The 15385-nt window shown below is 48.1% G+C and overlaps 1 protein-coding gene across 1 annotated transcript; it reads left to right on the plus strand.

The window, feature by feature from the left end:
* Positions 1-228: 228 nt before the first annotated feature.
* On the plus strand, positions 229-14259 carry TMEM140 (transmembrane protein 140). Its single transcript, XM_082846021.1, has 2 exons — positions 229-786; positions 13619-14259. The coding sequence occupies exon 2, from the start codon at positions 13655-13657 to the stop codon at positions 14240-14242; it is 588 nt and encodes a 195-aa protein (XP_082702147.1). The 5' UTR covers positions 229-786; positions 13619-13654; the 3' UTR covers positions 14243-14259.
* The last annotated feature ends 1126 nt before the right edge of the window (positions 14260-15385 follow it).

The following is a 15385-nucleotide window of genomic DNA, read 5'->3' on the forward strand; positions in this document are numbered from 1 at the left end:
GGAATTTCCAGCTGGTCATGTGAGCATAGAAAGCAATTTTTAAACTCTGGCTAGGAGCCCCTATGATTACAAAAATAAAAGCTCCGTTCTGCTCTTATTTTGAAATAAGATATTCCAGCTGTTCCAGCATGGGCCTAAACACCCTGGTAAGGACACTAAGACGACAAGGTTTTGTGTCCAGGGATACCCAGTCATCCTACAAGGCTGATTTCCGAAAAGGAGGGGACAGATGCATAACTTCTTCCCCAGTGGTGACCTGGGTCTGGGATCTCAGACCAGATGATCTTGAGGGTCCCTTCTTAGTAAGATTCTAGGTTGTATTTATCTTGGTTTAAAACATTAGGAGTTTTGAGGGTGTCTTGGCCAGTTTCCTTTCTGGAATTGTGGTGTGATATAATCAAGACACTTGCCTGCCTCTTTAAGTCTACTGGTTGGTTGGTTCAGGTGTGGGTAAAGTGGCCGGCTTGAGGAACAACAATGTTGTTTACATTCTTTCTTTCTGAAAAGTCAGGAGCCACCGGCAAGAAATGAAAGTGAAATCAGGGGATAGTGTCATCAGTCAGCACAAATGTGACAAAGTTCAGAGAGCTGTTTACTTAGGCACAACTGCGCCTGCCAGCCAGTCATAAGCTCGGGGCTTATGCTCGGGGCTGCATCGTTCCCGTCTCCACCGGCCTCGTTTCTGGAACCTGACATTAGGACGCAGCGAGAGAGAAGAATCAAGCGAACATGATTTCCTGCTCCTCCTCTTTATGAGTGTTTTGTGGGTTCTGCATCTTCTTTTTGGTAAGTACCTACCCTACATGCCCCAGAGCTCGCCCAGAGGCCTGCTGTTCTGCAAGACAAGTCAGCTTTCCTCTCAGACCCTGCATTCTAGCCATGGGCCTGGGGAAACGACTGGTAGTCAGGATCTGGGGACCTTCCCCCCCATACACACCCACCTTCGTGAGCTCTGCTCTTCCCTCCTTCTCCCTACTCCCTGCAGCATCACTGTGCGACTCTGGCCTCAGAAGGGGTGCAGGTAATGTCAGTATAACTGGTTAGAAATGCAGGGGAGAACTGTGGGCAGCAGGGTCTTGCACCGAGTCTGTACAAATAATGGTTTGTGACGCATGAAGTGGATTCTTCATCAGAAATAGGCCACCAAACAAAAGCAGATCACTGACTCGCAGTAGCTAAACTGGTAGTTACAGGAAACACCATGAGTTCTTAAAATACGCACTGTGGACTAAGATTGTCAGAAAGACCTGTGTTCTTGACTCAGAAAGAAGACAAGAGATTTTCAGACCCTGTGTTATTAGACTACATTGCTTTTCACACCTTGATGGAAATTCATGGCGGGATTTTAGTTCAGTTGGTGATCTTAAAAGATTTTTTTTTAATGTGGTCTATTTTCCTAATAATTTCCAATATGCTTCTTCACCTGTAAACTCAAAGGCTCTTTGGGAAGAGATAAATACATGTATGTATGTGATTTGTCCTTCCTTCCTCCCTCATGATGGCTGAAATGCATTTTTCAGTACCTTCTTCCTAAACCTCATCTCTCCCAAAGTCCCGAATCCGTGCACATGACGTTCTCCTTTTGATTTTGTATATTCCCCTTCCTCAACACTCTTTCCAGCTAACCCCTGCTTTATCGAATCACTAAGATTGTTGGTTTTCTAAATTTCACTTTTACATAAATATAACACATGATTCTGGAAATATTTTTAATGTAAAAAGAAAGGAACTCTTACCCATAATGCCAGAGATATCAGGGCAAACATGAACATTTTAGAACAATTCCTTAGTCTCTTTCTTGCAGTTATACTATAAAGTGTGATTTCAGACCTGGTTCTTCTAAAGGCTGCATAGAGTTTTAGTATCTTGATATGGCATAATTTGATTGTAATGTTGGGCATTCAAGTTGCTTCTCATTTTTTGCCAAAGTAATACTATGATGAACATTCCTGTATATAAATCATTGATTGCATTTCTGATTGCTGCCTTAGGGTAGACTCATAAGTGGAATTACTTGGCCAAAAGGTATGATGATTTTTAGGGTTTTCAGTGCCTTTTGCCATATTGCCTCCCAGAATGTTTCTAGGAATTTTCACATCCACCATCATTATATGAAAATGCTAGTATTACTGCACTCTTGATATCAGTGTTTTTAGCTGCAGTTTTAATAGGGAAACTTATAGGTTATTTTACTTGGCATATCTTTGATTACATTACATGAGGTATAGACTTTTTTTCATGTTAGTTAATGTGATAGAGTGTTTTATAATAAGAAATATGTGTTTGGTCTCTGTCCCCATTTCTGGCACAGAGCTCCTAAAACCCTTGGAATTTCCTTAGTGATAATAGAGGTAAAGGTGTCTTTTTTTTATTCATTACAAACCCTTTTCAACCACATCTGAGTTGTTAACTTTTGGCAAGTCGCTAAGGATGGGGCCGGCTGCCAGGGAAAACCACCACCCCAGCCCCCAACCTCTAGGGAGGTGAGAGCGGCTGGAGACTGAGTTCAATCACCAGTGGCCAATGATTCAATCATACCTACGTAATGAAACCTCCATAAAAATCCCTTAAGTACAGGGTTCAAGAGCTTCTGGGTTGGTGGACACACGGAGATGCCAGGAGGGTGACAGGCCTAAAGAGGGCATGGAAGCTCCACGACCCTTCCCCCCACCCTTTGCCCTAGGCATCTTCTTGGTGGCTGTTCCTGAGTTGTATCCTCCTATGATGAATGAGTATTCTAGTTAGTAGGCTGTTTTCCTGAGTTCTGTGTGAGCCACTCTAGCAAATTAATCAAACCCAAGGAGGGGGTCATGGGAAACTCGAAGTTATCCTAGACTTGCACTGCGGGGGGCAGCGCTCGGCTTGTGGCACTGACCCCTTAACCTGTGGGATCTGATGCTATCTCCAGGTAGATAGTGTCAGAATTAAGTTAAATTATAGGACATCCAGGTGTCACAGAGAATTCCTTGGTGGGGAAAAACCCTCACACATGTGGTGGAGGGTACAAATAAACAGAAGAGCTTTTACAGTTAACTATTCTGCATTCCTTCTTATGTGAAATATCTCTTCATATGCCCTGTCCATTTTTATGGAGATTAATGTTTTTCTTATCTGTTTGCATGAACAGTTGTTATATTAGGTATATTAACCATTTCATGTTTGTTGCAGATATTTTTCCATACTCACTGACTTTTTTTGGGGGGGCTGCATTGGGTCTTCTTTGCTGTGCTCTGGCTTTCTCTAGTTGTGACGAGCGGGGGCTACTCTTCGTTGCGGTGTGGTGGCTTCTCTTGTGGCAGAGCACAGGCTCTAGGCGTGTGGGCTTCTGTAGTTGTGGTGCAAGGGCTCAGTGGTTGTGGCTCACGGGCTCTAGAATGCAGGCTCAGTAGCTGCGGCGCACGGGCTTAGTTGCTCTGTGACATGTGGGATCTTCCTGGACCAGGACTCGAACCCGTGTCCCCTGCACTGGCAGGCAGATTCCTAACCACTGTGCCACTAGGAAAGCCCTCCATGGTCACTGACTTTTAATTTTACATTTTGTTGTATAAAATGTATATTTTAACAGTTAAATCTGTACTGCTTTTTTCTTTGTAGTTTCAATTTGCTTTTAAGCTCAGAGCATTCTTTCTCATTCATAAATCAAATATTTACTTTTTTCTAGATCTTTTTTTTTTCTTTTGTCTGTTTGTTCCTTACACTTCACTATCGGATCCATGTGAAATTTATTTTGGTATGTGGAGTGAGATGAGGCCCTAAAAGAGTTTTCTTTTGTTTTAACTAATCAATTGCTTCAGCATTAGTCAATGGAAAACCCTTTCTTCCACTGAATTATAACACCAATTTTACGGTGTATTAACTTCATATACATGGCTTTTCTGAGACATTCTGCTCTCTGAGCTGTCCATCCAGTACCCCTGCCATTCTGTTCTATTGGGCCCACTTCCCCCTCAGTTATTTCTACTTGGGAGCTGGACACTGCAATGACCTCAGTGACTCTAGCCTGCCTTAGGCCTCTTCAAGTGAACTACAGCTTAAGGTGAATTAATTAATATAATAAATATCTTTGGAAGTTTAATCTTCACATATGCATACACAGTATGTTCTCGCAGAAACTGAGACTTTTTGCAGGGCTTTATTTTATACCCCTAGGCTCACACCACCTCAGCTGTCTCAGTCCTGTCAAAATGACAGAACTGAAATAATTTAGTAATGAGTTTACTCATTCCTTTGTTCAAGGAAAAACAATCCACAGATCCAGGGAGCGTGGCGCCTCACAAGCGGTGGAGCATTCTTTCTAGGGATGTGGGACAGAGCATTAGAAGAGGCAACGTGGCTTACGATGAAGCCTCGACCTCGTAGCCAGCAGGTCCTGTTTCCTGGGGAAGGTGAGCTGGCTCAGGCTGCTGGAAGACTGTGATTGGTGTATGTTAGGGTTCCTTGACAGGTGTTTCCCAGGCAGGCTGACTTGGGTTTAGATTTGTGACCTGGGCTGGGCCACTGGGGCCGCCTCATTTTCTGAGTCCCAATATACAACTTAACTTGATCAGCCAAAAATCTAGACTTGAATAGACTTTGGGAGGGGACGCCCCCGATCCCCAGCTCTTCTGTGAGGACACAGATCTTCTGCCCACTCAGCAGCAGTAGGGAGGTGCAGGTACTAACAGCCAAGACCCTGGCAGAGCAGAGAACACAAAGGAGCAGCGACCTCAGCCCCTTCCTGCAGCATCCCGCCCACCAGGAAGCATCAGGCCTCAGTCAGCAACCCCCTAAGAGTGACCAGGGAAAGATTCACTTTCTGAGGGATGGAGGGAGAGGCCCCATAGCACCTGCTACTCAGTTTGCCTGTGATTTGCTTTCTTTGAGTTATTTCAGTGAGTTACAAAGCCATTTCATATGCGTTACAAACTCTCCAGGTAAGAACCGCATCCTCCTGTGTGGGGATGGAGGCGAAGTCCAAGAAAACTTAGCCTCCTTTCCAGCCAACTCTCAAAATAACTTTTGCAAAACTGAAGGTCTAAGTCTAAGTGACCATCTATCATTCTTTCCCTCCTCTTCTTTCCTTTTGACTGCTGGGGGCAAACTACATTCACTAGTTTTACAGCAGGGCTAGTGGGCAGAACCGCCAGAGACAATGCCTGGCACTGCTCCAACCCCAGTTCAGGAACTCTCCGCACCTTCAGCGCCGCCACCTGGGGCCTCGCGCCTTAGGTTTGGGGGAGCAGGGGCTTGAGTTAATGAAGCACCTAGTGAGGATATAATCCAAACCTCTCACCCTGGCCTCCAAGGTCCTCAGGGACCTGGGTCCGCTCACCAGTCCAGCCTCGTCCTGTCCCCTCAGTCACTAGGCTGTCACCCAGTGTCTGTTCCTCTCCCAACCCGGTATTTATAACCACTGCACTCTGTTTCTAGAAGGCTCTTCCCCTGGCTTTTTCACACCCCTCAGGCCTCAAATCAAATGTCTCCTTCACAGACAGGCCTTCCCTGACCCTCCAATGGAGACCCATCACTTCCTTCTACCAGGTTCTCTCGTTCACATCACCCTGTTTATTTGCTTCCCAAATCTCTTCAAAAATTATAATTATCTTTTTAAAAATACATGTTTGGTGTTTGTCTCCCCAACCAGAGTGCAAGCTCAAGGAAGGCAAGCCCCTGCTTTGCCCCGCATGTTACTGATTCCCCAGGGCCTGTGACTCAGGGAATCGTCCAACATGTATGATCGCTGGAGTCACAAGAGGAAACCCTGGCCTCATCAGTAGAAGGAGGGGTCAGTGGCTCTCCAGGTGAGTGCAGGATAGAGGGCAGAAGCAGCATAATCGAGGGCGACAGCAAAGGCCGTCACTCTTTGCTGGTACTGTTATTTGTCTTCAAACTCTGCCTTGGGGCCTGTGAATCTTGGCCCCCCCCTAAACTGCACTGTGAAGTCCCCCCAGTAAAAACCAAACGAGGATGGGTCCCAAGGTGCAGGCGTTTTCTCATTTTTAAGGATTACTTTTCCCCCCACCCCCACCCCCCCCACTAAATTTTTTTTTGACCTTTGTTCCCAGCTGGATCATCTGCTTACTAGCAGGGCTAATGAGCAACAAAACAACTGGACAAACAGCAAGTTAATATTAATGGAGCTGCTGAGACAGTCTACTGCAGTAGCTTGCTGGAGGTGGAGGGGGTGGCGAGTGCGCCAACTCCACGCTGCAGTCTCATGGTGTAGTCATGTTTCTGCTGGCAAAGCTGTTTTTATTTACATGGAAAAATTAAGTAAATCCAGACGTCACAGTGTTCCATAAAAAGCCACTGCTGGCCCGGCCATCCATGCGGCATCTGAAACCCAGGCGGCTGCTTCCATCTTACAACATTTGGGAAACAGCGCTGTGGCCTCGTTTTCAAAAGTAAGAACCTGAGCTCACGTTTCTGCCAAAGCAAATATGACACATTTCCCTTTCTTCTTCCCTTTTTATTTTCGTCAGGAGCCACACCCAAACCACAAGCACAGTGATGGCTCAATGAGTTCAGCTAGACAGATTTTCGCCAGGGCTGGAGGCCCCCTCTGACAACCTGGCTCTCTCCTCTGTCAGATTCTGTTTTTCTGACTTTCTTCTGCTCCTATTTTCTTCCCTGGGCTTCGCTCCCCCCCATTCACGTCGCAGCCACGCCCTCCGCCCCTGTCCTGCTCTTCCCTCGTGTCCCCTTTCTCCCCTGGACCACAGCCTCCACCACGGCACCAGAGCAGGCAGCAGTCCACCTGTGCAGATCAAATTAACTCACTTCAGTCTCACAACAGCCCCCAGGGACAGGCCCGAAGGCGCGTTAAGGGTGGGGATGTAGACTCCGACAAGCTCACTGACATGCCCAAGGTCACGCGCTATGAGCGACAGGACAGCAGCCTGAACCCCGGTGGTCTGGCGCTAAGGTCCACGCTCTTCACCACCACATCCCTCACACCATCCCGGAGTCGTCCGCGCCAGCCACCAGTGAGGACAGCTTCCTGGAGTCCAGGTTCTACAGGGAAGCTCTGTTCTGAACTCCAGTACTAGTGTCTCCTCAAGAATGTCACTTCTCTGAGCCTCAGTTTCCTCTCTATGATAATAATTTAAGTAACACTAGGTAACGTTCCACATGCTGCACATAAATCACCTCACTTAATTTCCATAACATTTACAGAACATGCTCTATTGTTATACCCATTTTGCAGATGAGAAAACTAGGCAGAGAGACATTCAGGTAGCTAGTAAACTGTAGAGCAGGGATTTGAACCCAGGACACACAGCTTCAAAGTCTAAGCTCAATGTCACCCCCATACAAGAGGAGAATAATGTGATGTCCACACACTGTGGCCGTGAAGATTAAAGGGGATGATGCACGTGAGGGCCAGACCTCGGGAGACAAGACTCAGGTTCTTACAGTGATTTCACAATTCTGCCCGACAGGGCTCACCAGGCTCACTTGGGGAAGTTACTGAGCCTCACTAAGCCTCAGTTTTCTCCTCTGGAAAGTGAAGATAATAACATTAAATGCGCTCTCATAGTGAAAACTTAAGAATACCTGCTAAGTGCTTAGTACAGGGCCTGGCGCAGAGTAAATGCTCAAAAAGATTTTGAGGTCAGTATTTGATCTTTAATAAGCCCTCAATCAAACTAGATTCTTTCTTAGACACCTCCAGTGATCATAAAGACTCCTCAAAGCAAGTTCTGCCCTCCAAGCTCCCCTATAGCTTTCTTAAGTCATTAATGAGAAGGAAGGCCGGGAGATGAATTTGTAGCCGACAAACTAGAAACCCATCCGTTTTTCTTTCAAGCTTCTGTTCCACAAAACTTGCACACTGTGTAGTGTCTGTCAGCAGCAAAATTATAACATCCAAGTTTTGCCAGGTCATGGCAGCAACTGCTCCTGCTGGTGCGGGGGCGGGGCGGGGCCTCACCACACCTGAGTCCCTCCTTGCAAGGGGCCTCACAGTGTCCAACGCCTGAAGCTAGCTACAGGCTCACATACATGTCTGAGAAAGAGGGGACAAGCTTGAGGAAACTTACATTTAGGAAATGGGAAGCATAAAAAACAGAGAAGGAGGAGAACTAGGACAGAGATTCAGGTCAAAAAAATAGAAGCAGGGCTTCCCTGGTGGCGCAGTGGTTGAGAGTCCGCCTGCCAAGGCACGGGACGCGGGTTCGTGCCCCGGTCCGGGAAGATCCCACATGCCGCGGAGCGGCTGGGCCCGTGAGCCATGGCCGCTGAGCCCGCGCGTCCAGAGCCTGTGCTCCGCAACGGGAGAGGCCACAACAGTGAGAGGCCTGCGTACCGCAAAAAAAAAAAAAAAAAAAAAAAGAAGGAGGCATTTACGAAACTCTACGTGCCATGGCTGACGTTCACGAAACCATTGAGAGGTCACTCAGTGGATACTTACTACGTGCCCATAATGTGCCAGGTAGTCCTGGGTGTTGCGGATGTAACAGTTAAAGGCAGATTTTGAGAGAGACGGGCAGCCATAGATTTTTGTCTGATTTGCCTAACAGATAAAATTCCTTGCCCACATGAAGTTTACATTCTACTGAGGGTTGTAGATGGAAGACAAAAGAAAACATTTAGCACGTTAGATGGTGGAAAACGGCAAGGAGGAAGAGCAGGGAAGCAGCACAGGGAGAGCGGTGCCGGTGCCGCGGAACGGCTGCTGCGGCTTCAAAATGCCGACCAGGGATGGCGCCACTGAGAAAGGGACCTTTGAGCAGAGACCCAGGGGAGGCAGACACGTGATAACAGAGACCCAGGGGAGGCAGACACGTGATAACAGAGACCCGGGGGAGGCAGACACGTGATGACAGAAGAGCACTCCAGGCGAGGAATGCAAGTGCAAAGTCCCAAGCTTGCCTAAAGTTTTTGGAAAATGCGAAAGGAGCCAATGTGGCAGAAGCTGGGGGAGGGAGTGGAGAGCAGGAATAACGGGAGAAGAGGTCCAGGAGGTGACACGGGCACTAACAGCACTGGGGAGTCCTGATCCCAAAGAAGCAGGAGAAGGCCAAGTTATTGTTAATGTTGTCCCTGGAAAGTGGGCGCCCTTGGCATCAAGAGTCATCCTTGTTAACAAGCTCCAGGACATTTACACACCTGCGGGCACAGCACACTGTATCATTCCCTGGCCGAGGAATTCAAACGTTCCAGAGTCTCGTCCCCACCCTCTGGAGCGGGAGCTCGGGCTGAAGGGGACACTTACAGGAACTTGCCTTCCTCTCCGATGGGCACCTATAAGGGCTCATTAAACACGTGATGAACGAAGCAGAATCTCCCGGTGGTGGACGAGTGGTGCCCTGATATGAGCGCCAGTGCAGGGTGCTCCAGGAGGCTACCCTCGGGGCAACATTCGGGACAGAGGCGTGCAGGTGGTGAACTTGGGCAAAATGGCGAGAAACTAAATAAGCCCCAGCTATATAAAGTCCTGTTACTGAATATCATTAGACGTTCAGGCAGGAAGAATGAACTGAAAAAACAGAATGAGGTGGGTGATTTGGTAGTGGGTATTTTTGCTAAGTCAATGTAGAGAAAGGAGTTTTGTGGGGAATCTCGTATGTTGGGGGTAAGATGAAAATGTAATATGTGAAGTCATGATTAGAGCAGTGACGAATCAGAAGTTATAAATAAGTGTGTGATCAACATCTGTATACAGCAGCCGCATAATGATTAAGCTGATAGATATTTTAGCATAAAAGAAAGAAGTGCTTGGGAGCTGGAGCTACAGACCTTCTCTAAAATGGAAACAAAAGGTCGACGGGCAGCAGTTTGCAAAGTCCACTTTGACCCTGGAACTCAAGAGAGCACGTGGTAGGCCTTCAGCCATCTGAAGTAAACAAGCCAGTGTCGGTGGCAAGAGCCGGCCTCCCCGCTCCATCAGCCCTTCTCAAGTGTCCCTTACAGTCAAGGGGCAGGCCAGGGGTGAAACCTATGCTGGGAAAAGCTCTCTGGTCACCCGTTCTCTGCCTGCCAGGTGTCCTACCCTCGGGGCGTGGGCGGCCAGAGGGATTTCCAGTGCGACAATCCGCCAGAGCTCCAACCCTCCCTCAGACACGACCTCATGCAAGTTTCCCTCTTTTAACATGAAGGTGGCAAGAACGTAATTTAGAAGATCAGGATACTATGTCTGTGCCTCTTTCAGCCATCATCCCATCAGCGTGAAAACTTCAGAGGTGCTTAAACTAGAAAACAAAAGCAGACAAACTGCCTCGAATGCACTGTCTGGGAGTGTTCTCCTTCTGCTTCTCTAACTGCGACCCTGCTGCCCTGGGCTCTCCGGTGACAAGCGTGAACACACTCCACACACTCACTCAGAGTCAAGATCTGTGTCTTGGTCCAGGGGCCCCACTGCCACAAAAGGGTTATGCTTTACGATGACCGTTGTGACGACAAAAGGCTAGCAGCCTTTATTTATAAAGAGCTCATATAGAGAAACCAAACAGAAACCAAAACTGAAAATGATAGAAAGAAAAAAAAAAGGAAATGACAGCACTCCCAAGAGAAGAAAACAGAGACGGTAAACAAACACTTAAAAAACGTTAAACCTTGCTCATTAAAAAGAAACAGTACAGCAATGCTGTGTCATTTTTCATTATCAAAGATGAAAAGACAAGAAAATTCAATCTGGGAGGATGAGATGAGATAAGTACTCTCTTAAGCTGCTGGTGGAAGGATAAACTGATTCACAAACATAGTCACCCTGGCATTATTTTTAATATTATAAAACAACATCGTAAGACAGAATATATAAACCATACACAATAGAACAGCTAACGCAGCCGTTAAAAATATTGTTTAGGAAACACTTCTAGTGACAAAAGGAAATATTAATGCTATAATGTTTACAAAGCGGGATACAAGCACATATATTTATGTGGTCCCAACTATGTAAAACAACATTATAGAAGGAAATGTGTCGTTGACTGGTTACTTCTACAACCTTGAAATTATAGACGATTTTTAGTCTTGTCTCCATACTTTGGTGCATTTTTCTAGTTTTCTACAACCAAGATGCATTACTTTATTATAAACAGGAAAACTTCACCTAAAAATAGCAACAGTGACTCAGCAGTGTCCCCTTCTGCCCTCTGAAGGAAGCACAGGCTTATCATCTAAAGGGAACTAAAAAGCTCATTGTGGTGAGAACATGAATACTAGGATTGTTAAAAGCCAAAACAAAACAAAACAGGGTAAGCTCTTAGGAAGGCAGAGCAGAGTACCCTAGGGTTTTCCAACCAAATAACCATATCGTTTTACTGGGAAGTGTTTAGAAAAAAGAAGCTAGGACTAGCCCCCAACCTCTCTGTCCACATCCCAACAGGAAGCACGGAGGAGCCATCCCAGCACTGAGTATATATGAGACGTAAAACACGGCCCCTCACCTCAAGAAGCTTTGCCGTCTTGTTAGATAAGTACATGCAGGACCTAAAGGGCGCTACATGTCATTTTCATTCAAAAAAAAAAAAAAGAGTTCCTACTGTGTATCACGCACCATTCTGGGATAAAAAAGCGAGTGGGAGCATAATCTTGGCCTTCAGCTATAGCAGAGTGTGGGCTGAAGTAGTCTGAGAAAGCTGGTGAAAAATTAGTAGGACTCAGAGAGGCAGAGAACAGGGTAGGACTTGAGGAGGTGGAGTGCCTGAGCGGGTGGGCAGTCAGGAACGGGGACAGTGGGCAGGTGCCGGACTGAGCAAAGCAAGGGGGTAAGACCAAAGGGAGCTGGGCCTCACTGGAGAACCCAAGTTCAAGTTCTAAGCCATACCAGATCGTGGTGAGCCTCACGTACCAGGCATAGGAGTTGGGACTGAATTCTATGTGCATAAAGGGGTGAGAGGAAGCAAATCAGGGACTACCACCTTCTCCACACGCCTGCTCATGGGCTTCCTAGCTCCAATTTATTTTGTCTCACTCTCTGTTGAAAACCTCGAGAGAGAAGAGGAAGTCAGAAACAAAGGCCCTGGGTGCCTGGGGAGCTGCTGATTGACGTGGCTCAGGCAGTCTCCTCTGAGAAGCCCCAGGAATCTTTTTGCATTAAGCTTAATATATATATATATATTTTTTAGCCCAAGTGTAACAGGCTTGAAATAGGAGAAGTAAGAGGGAGCGTTTACACAAAGGCACCCCAACTCCCAACCTGGACCATGGAGGCAAGTCAAATCTCATTTCCCACTGCACAATGGTGTAAATCCGGATTCCAGTCCTGGAAATCCATCCTACACCCCGAAATACCTAAATGCATTAAAAATGGAGATACAGGCTTTTAAACATTTGTTAATATGTAAAACCGTGCAAATGATGTTCCTGCTGGGAATTTTTCCCATCCCGTGGGCTGCACCGGTTAAAACTCACCGTACCAATCTAATACCGTGGACTAAACACACTCTTCTTATACCTGGTAAATCTTTCTGTCTCTGCCAAAGGAGTCACTGATAAATCTTTATTCTCATCAGCCACCTACTGCAGACTGAACATCTGTGTCCCCCCAAAGTTCGTATGTTGAAACCTAACCCCCAACGAGACAGTATTTGTAAGTGGGGCCTTTGGGAGGTGATTAGAATGGGATCGGTGTCCTTAAAAAAGAGGCCCCAGAGAGTTCCTGGTCCCTTCCACCATGTGAGGACACAGCAAAAAGCTGAGCCCTTACCACACTCTGAATCGGCCGGTGCCTTGATTTTGGACTTGCCGCCAAAACTGAGAGGAAGAAATCTCTGCTGCTGACGAGCCACCCAGTCCGCGGTAATTTGCCGTAGCAGTCTGCATGGCCTGACGCTGCCCTCCCCCTCAGTCTGCTCCACGTCCTGCCCCCTCTCACCATGCTTTGTTTTTCCACGCGCAGGACAAGTGTGGGAGTGGTCAGGCAGACCCTCCAGCCAGCTCTGGGAAAGGTGAGGGGCTGCACCTCTCAAGGGGTCCCTCCAGAAATTGATCTCCAGGGCCACCACTGGCCACCACTCCCTGCACTGCCCACACCATGGGCAGCCCTGGCCGGGTGCACTGCAGGACACCACCCTGTGTTCTGGCCCTGTGCTCCTAGGCACTTCAGGATGGAAATGGCTGTTTTGTTCCATATTGGCAAATTTACAAATACAAAGGCATAGTATGCAGATTACTGTTTGAGAGGCCAATCTGGAGAAGTCCTTCTGATTAAAAACTTAGTGAAAACATTTTTCCAAAAAGATGACGAAGGTACATCCTATATATATCGATACTATATACTATGGAGGGACTAGAGAAGGCAAGTTTCCTGTAGATCAATTTGGCAAAATGCAGTAAAATCACTAAAAAATATTGCTACCCTTGACCCACTGATTGCAGTTTTAGATATTAATCCTAAGGAAAAATCAGATTCAGCAAAGTCTCAGGCCAAAGGTCATTCAGTTATGATATTTCCCGCCCTCAAAGCTGCCAGGAGGGCCCTTCCTCCTGACCTCAACCCAGAGAGGCAGCTGAGGACTTAGCCCCTGGAGCCTGCCTGGAGGTTACCCCAGATGTCTTGGTTTTGGTTTGGCTGTCTTGAAGGGAGTTTGCCACAGGTTTTTATGGAATTCCAGAAGGGAGAGCAGGAGCTTGAGAAGAAACTGGGAGGGAGACAGGGAGAAATGGACACTCACGGCGTGACTTCCTGCAGGTACCCAGGAAGGCGCCCTGCGAAGCGCAGGAGAAGATGCCCGTCCTAAGGTCAAGGCGGAGTAACCAACTGCTGTTCCTGGGAATCATGACACTCACAGTCACAGTGATCTTCCTGCTGTTCTTTGCTCTCCTCTGGAAGGCCGGCAACCTTATCGACTTGCCCAACCTCAGAATTGGCTTCTACAACTTCTGTCTTTGGAACGAGGGCACTGGAGCCCTACAGTGTCACCAGTTCCCTGAGCTGGAGGCCCTGGGGGTGCCTCGAGTTGGCCTGGCCCTGGCCAGGCTTGGCGTGTACGGGGCCCTGGTCCTCACCCTCTTCGTGCCCCTGCCTCTCCTCCTGGCCTGGTGCAACAGTAACGAGGGAGAGTGGCAGCTGGCCGTGGGCTTCCTGGCCACGTCCTCCATGCTGCTGGCCAGCGGCCTGGGCCTCTTCCTCACCTACACATGGAAGTGGCTCCGGCTCTCCCTCCTGGGGCCTGGGTTTCTAGCTCTGGGTGCTGCCCAGGGCTTACTCATCCTCTTGCTTATGGCCACAGTCGTGTTCCCTCAGAGGGCAAAGGACAAGAACTTGAGAGCTGCTAGCTCTAAAGGCTTACGTGATTGCAAGGGTTCTGTTTGAACTATGCTCAGAGAAGGTGCCAGAGGATTCACGGGCTGCTGTGTCTTCTCGGCCATCCTGCTTCATAGCTAATGCTGATCTCAAGACTAGCAGACGGGACCCACCGCGGAGGGGGTAGGGCACCCGACGTCAAGGACAGGCAGCAAGGGCGGCCAGGGCTCCCTCGGCCACTTAGTGTAGGGTTGTGCGTCCTTTGGGACTTTTAAGGTTCCCAAGGTCACCCTAAAACCACACAGCTCATTGTCACAAGAATTCCTGCTTTAACTAACTGATCTGAGCAAGCCATTCTTACTTTATCCTCAGAACAATGGGGAGATAAGGCTTCCTGTCATGGGGCCAGATTTCCAGTACAAGTTGCCAAATGCCAGACTGGAACCCAGTGAGGGTTTATGAAGAAACACCTCAGGGTCCCTGGGGGCCCTGCCTGGCAGGCTCCCCATCTCCATCCAAGGCGGGTAGAACGCGATGAGCCCCTCACCTCTGACAACGCTCCCAAAGGCCCAGGAATAACCTGAGGGATTCACCGAAGACAGAACACATAGGCACAAAGAGCAGGCTTGGTGGCTTTGAAGGTTCCCCTGAAAAGGCTCCCGGCTCCCTAAAGGCTCCCTGAAGGCTCCCTGAAGCCCGACAGAGCAGGGAGTCAGCGGGCAGATCCCTCCCAGCACGTGACCTGGGAGTTCAGGAGCCGAAGACACCGGGTCCCTGGTCAGGAGAGGAAGGTGAACAGGACTGAACGGTTCCACATCCACGTGAATGCTGCATCCCCTCACCTCTCACCCCGGGCCCAGAAAGGATACAAGCACAACTCACGCACTGGGGAACTTTGTGTATTTTTCAGCACCTATATATTGAAAACCTGTACAGCACGTGATTGCCTCATCCTATGCCTGTCAAAAGCCACAATGAATACAGAAGCAGAAACACGGACTCTAGTGTGATGTCTTGTCCTTGGTGTCTCCTTTGGGTTCCTGTCCCGCTCTTGCTTTCCGACTGTCCAGGGACCAAGGCCGAGGCCACCAAGTGGAAGAAAGGTGGCAGCTCGGGGGGAGGAGGCCTGACTGGTCAGGAGGCTTCCCAATCTGTATGCTGAGCCTCAGGTTCCTGGACGGAGCCCAGCACTGTGGCAGGATGTCTGGTTCA

Source organism: Leucopleurus acutus, assembly GCF_964270905.1.
Source record: "Leucopleurus acutus genome assembly, chromosome: 9".
In the NCBI taxonomy this organism is placed as follows: domain Eukaryota; kingdom Metazoa; phylum Chordata; class Mammalia; order Artiodactyla; family Delphinidae; genus Leucopleurus; species Leucopleurus acutus.

Bases quoted from the DNA above. Each gene is read 5' to 3' on its own strand.
- TMEM140 (XM_082846021.1), top strand. From the start codon at position 13,655: ATGCCCGTCCTAAGGTCAAGGCGGAGTAACCAACTGCTGTTCCTGGGA.